At 56.8% G+C, this 2539-nt stretch overlaps 1 protein-coding gene across 1 annotated transcript in view; it reads left to right on the forward strand.

Moving 5' to 3' along the window:
- Positions 1-2539, forward strand: part of LOC103621131 (inactive carboxypeptidase-like protein X2) — a 4103-nt gene that overhangs the window by 784 nt on the left and 780 nt on the right. Inside the window, exons 2-4 of the mRNA XM_017742381.1 lie at positions 6-125; positions 205-467; positions 2262-2484. Of these exons, the coding sequence (XP_017597870.1) occupies positions 6-125; positions 205-467; positions 2262-2484 (606 nt within the window). The remainder of the gene's footprint in view (positions 1-5; positions 126-204; positions 468-2261; positions 2485-2539) is intronic.

Consider the following 2539-nt stretch of genomic DNA (forward strand, 5'->3'; position numbering starts at 1 on the left):
TGATGGAATTCCTGTGCCGGGAATTCCGGCTGGGCAACCCGCGCGTGGTGCAGCTGGTGACGGACACCCGCATCCACCTGCTGCCCTCCATGAACCCCGACGGCTACGAGACCGCCTACAAGCTGGTAGGGTCGGGATCGCCACCCCGGTGCCACGCCGGTGCCATCCTGGTGACCGTCGCGGTGACCGCGGTGTCCCCACCAGGGCTCGGAGCTGGCGGGATGGGCCATGGGCCGCTGGACCTACGAGGGCATCGACCTCAACCACAACTTTGCCGACCTGAACACGGCGCTGTGGGACGCCGAGGACAACGACCTGGTGCCCCACCAGTTCCCCAACCACTACATCCCCATCCCCGAGTACTACACCTTCGCCAACGCCACGGTGAGAGCCCGAAACGCCCCGATCCTCCCGGGATGGGGCCGTGGGGAGACCCCGAAACCCACTCGTGCTGTGCCAGTGTCACAGTGAGACCCCAAAAACCAGCCCTGAACCCCCTCCCTCCTGCACCCCATCATCCCACCCCCAATGAGGTGGTGAGCCCCCCAAAGCTCCTCTGTGCTCCTGCACCAGCACCACAGTGAAACCCCCAAAATCTCTCGTGTCAGTGCTGTGGTGAGACCCCCCAAAACCCCCTTAAAACCCTCCAAAACCTCCTCAAAACACCCCTGAAATCCCCCAAAAGCCCTTCATGCTCCTGCACCAGACCAGAGTGAATCCCCCAAAATCCCTCGCGCCAGTGCTGTGTGAGGCCTCCCAAACCCCTTCAAAACCCCTCAAAGCCCCCCCAAATCCCCCTGCAACCCCCCCAAAACCCCTCCCAATCCTCCCTCACCAGCGCTGCGGTGAAGCCCCCAAAATCCCTCATGGCAGTGGTGTGGTGAGACCCCCAAAATCCCTTGGAACCCCTCAAAACCCCCTTAAAACCTCCCAAAAACCTCTCAAAACCCCTCCACATCCTCCTGCACCAGCACCGCAGTGAACCCCCCAAAATCCCTCATATCAATGCTGTGGTGCGCCAAAATCCCTTAAAACCCCTCAAAACCCCCTTAAAACCTCCCAAAAACCTCTCAAAACCCCTCCACATCCTCCTGCACCAGCACCGCAGTGAACCCCCCAAAATCCCTCATATCAATGCTGTGGTGCGCCAAAATCCCTTAAAACCCCTCAAAACCCCCTTAAAACCTCCCAAAAACCTCTCAAAACCCCTCCACATCCTCCTGCACCAGCACCGCAGTGAACCCCCCAAAATCCCTCATATCAATGCTGTGGTGCGCCAAAATCCCTTAAAACCCCTCAAAACCCCCTTAAAACCTCCCAAAAACCTCTCAAAACCCCTCCACATCCTCCTGCACCAGCACCGCAGTGAACCCCCCAAAATCCCTCATATCAATGCTGTGGTGCGCCAAAATCCCTTAAAACCCCTCAAAACCCCCTTAAAACCTCCCAAAAACCTCTCAAAACCCCTCCACATCCTCCTGCACCAGCACCGCAGTGAACCCCCCAAAATCCCTCATATCAATGCTGTGGTGCGCCAAAATCCCTTAAAACCCCTCAAAACCCCCTTAAAACCTCCCAAAAACCTCTCAAAACCCCTCCACATCCTCCTGCACCAGCACCGCAGTGAACCCCCCAAAATCCCTCATATCAATGCTGTGGTGCGCCAAAATCCCTTAAAACCCCTCAAAACCCCCTTAAAACCTCCCAAAAACCTCTCAAAACCCCTCCACATCCTCCTGCACCAGCACCGCAGTGAACCCCCCAAAATCCCTCATATCAATGCTGTGGTGCGCCAAAATCCCTTAAAACCCCTCAAAACCCCCTTAAAACCTCCCAAAAACCTCTCAAAACCCCTCCACATCCTCCTGCACCAGCACCGCAGTGAACCCCCCAAAATCCCTCATATCAATGCTGTGGTGCGCCAAAATCCCTTAAAACCCCTCAAAACCCCCTTAAAACCTCCCAAAAACCTCTCAAAACCCCTCCACATCCTCCTGCACCAGCACCGCAGTGAACCCCCCAAAATCCCTCATATCAATGCTGTGGTGCGCCAAAATCCCTTAAAACCCCTCAAAACCCCCTTAAAACCTCCCAAAAACCTCTCAAAACCCCTCCACATCCTCCTGCACCAGCACCGCAGTGAACCCCCCAAAATCCCTCATATCAATGCTGTGGTGCGCCAAAATCCCTTAAAACCCCTCAAAACCCCCTTAAAACCTCCCAAAAACCTCTCAAAACCCCTCCACATCCTCCTGCACCAGCACCGCAGTGAACCCCCCAAAATCCCTCATATCAATGCTGCCCCTTTTGTCCCCTTCTGCCACCGCCCCGCTGTCCCGCGCAGGTATGAACGACTTCAGCTACCTGCACACCAACTGCTTCGAGATCACCGTGGAGCTGTCCTGTGACAAATTCCCGCACGCCTCCGAGCTGCCCGAGGAGTGGGAGAACAACCGGGAGTCGCTGCTGCTCTTCATGGAGCAGGTCGGGCACGGGGCGGCCGTGGGGTGGCACCGGCGGGGTTGGGGTTTGGGCAGGG

The sequence above is a fragment of the Corvus brachyrhynchos genome, unplaced genomic scaffold, assembly GCF_000691975.1.
Source record: "Corvus brachyrhynchos isolate BGI_N302 unplaced genomic scaffold, ASM69197v1 scaffold166, whole genome shotgun sequence".
NCBI lineage: Eukaryota > Metazoa > Chordata > Aves > Passeriformes > Corvidae > Corvus > Corvus brachyrhynchos.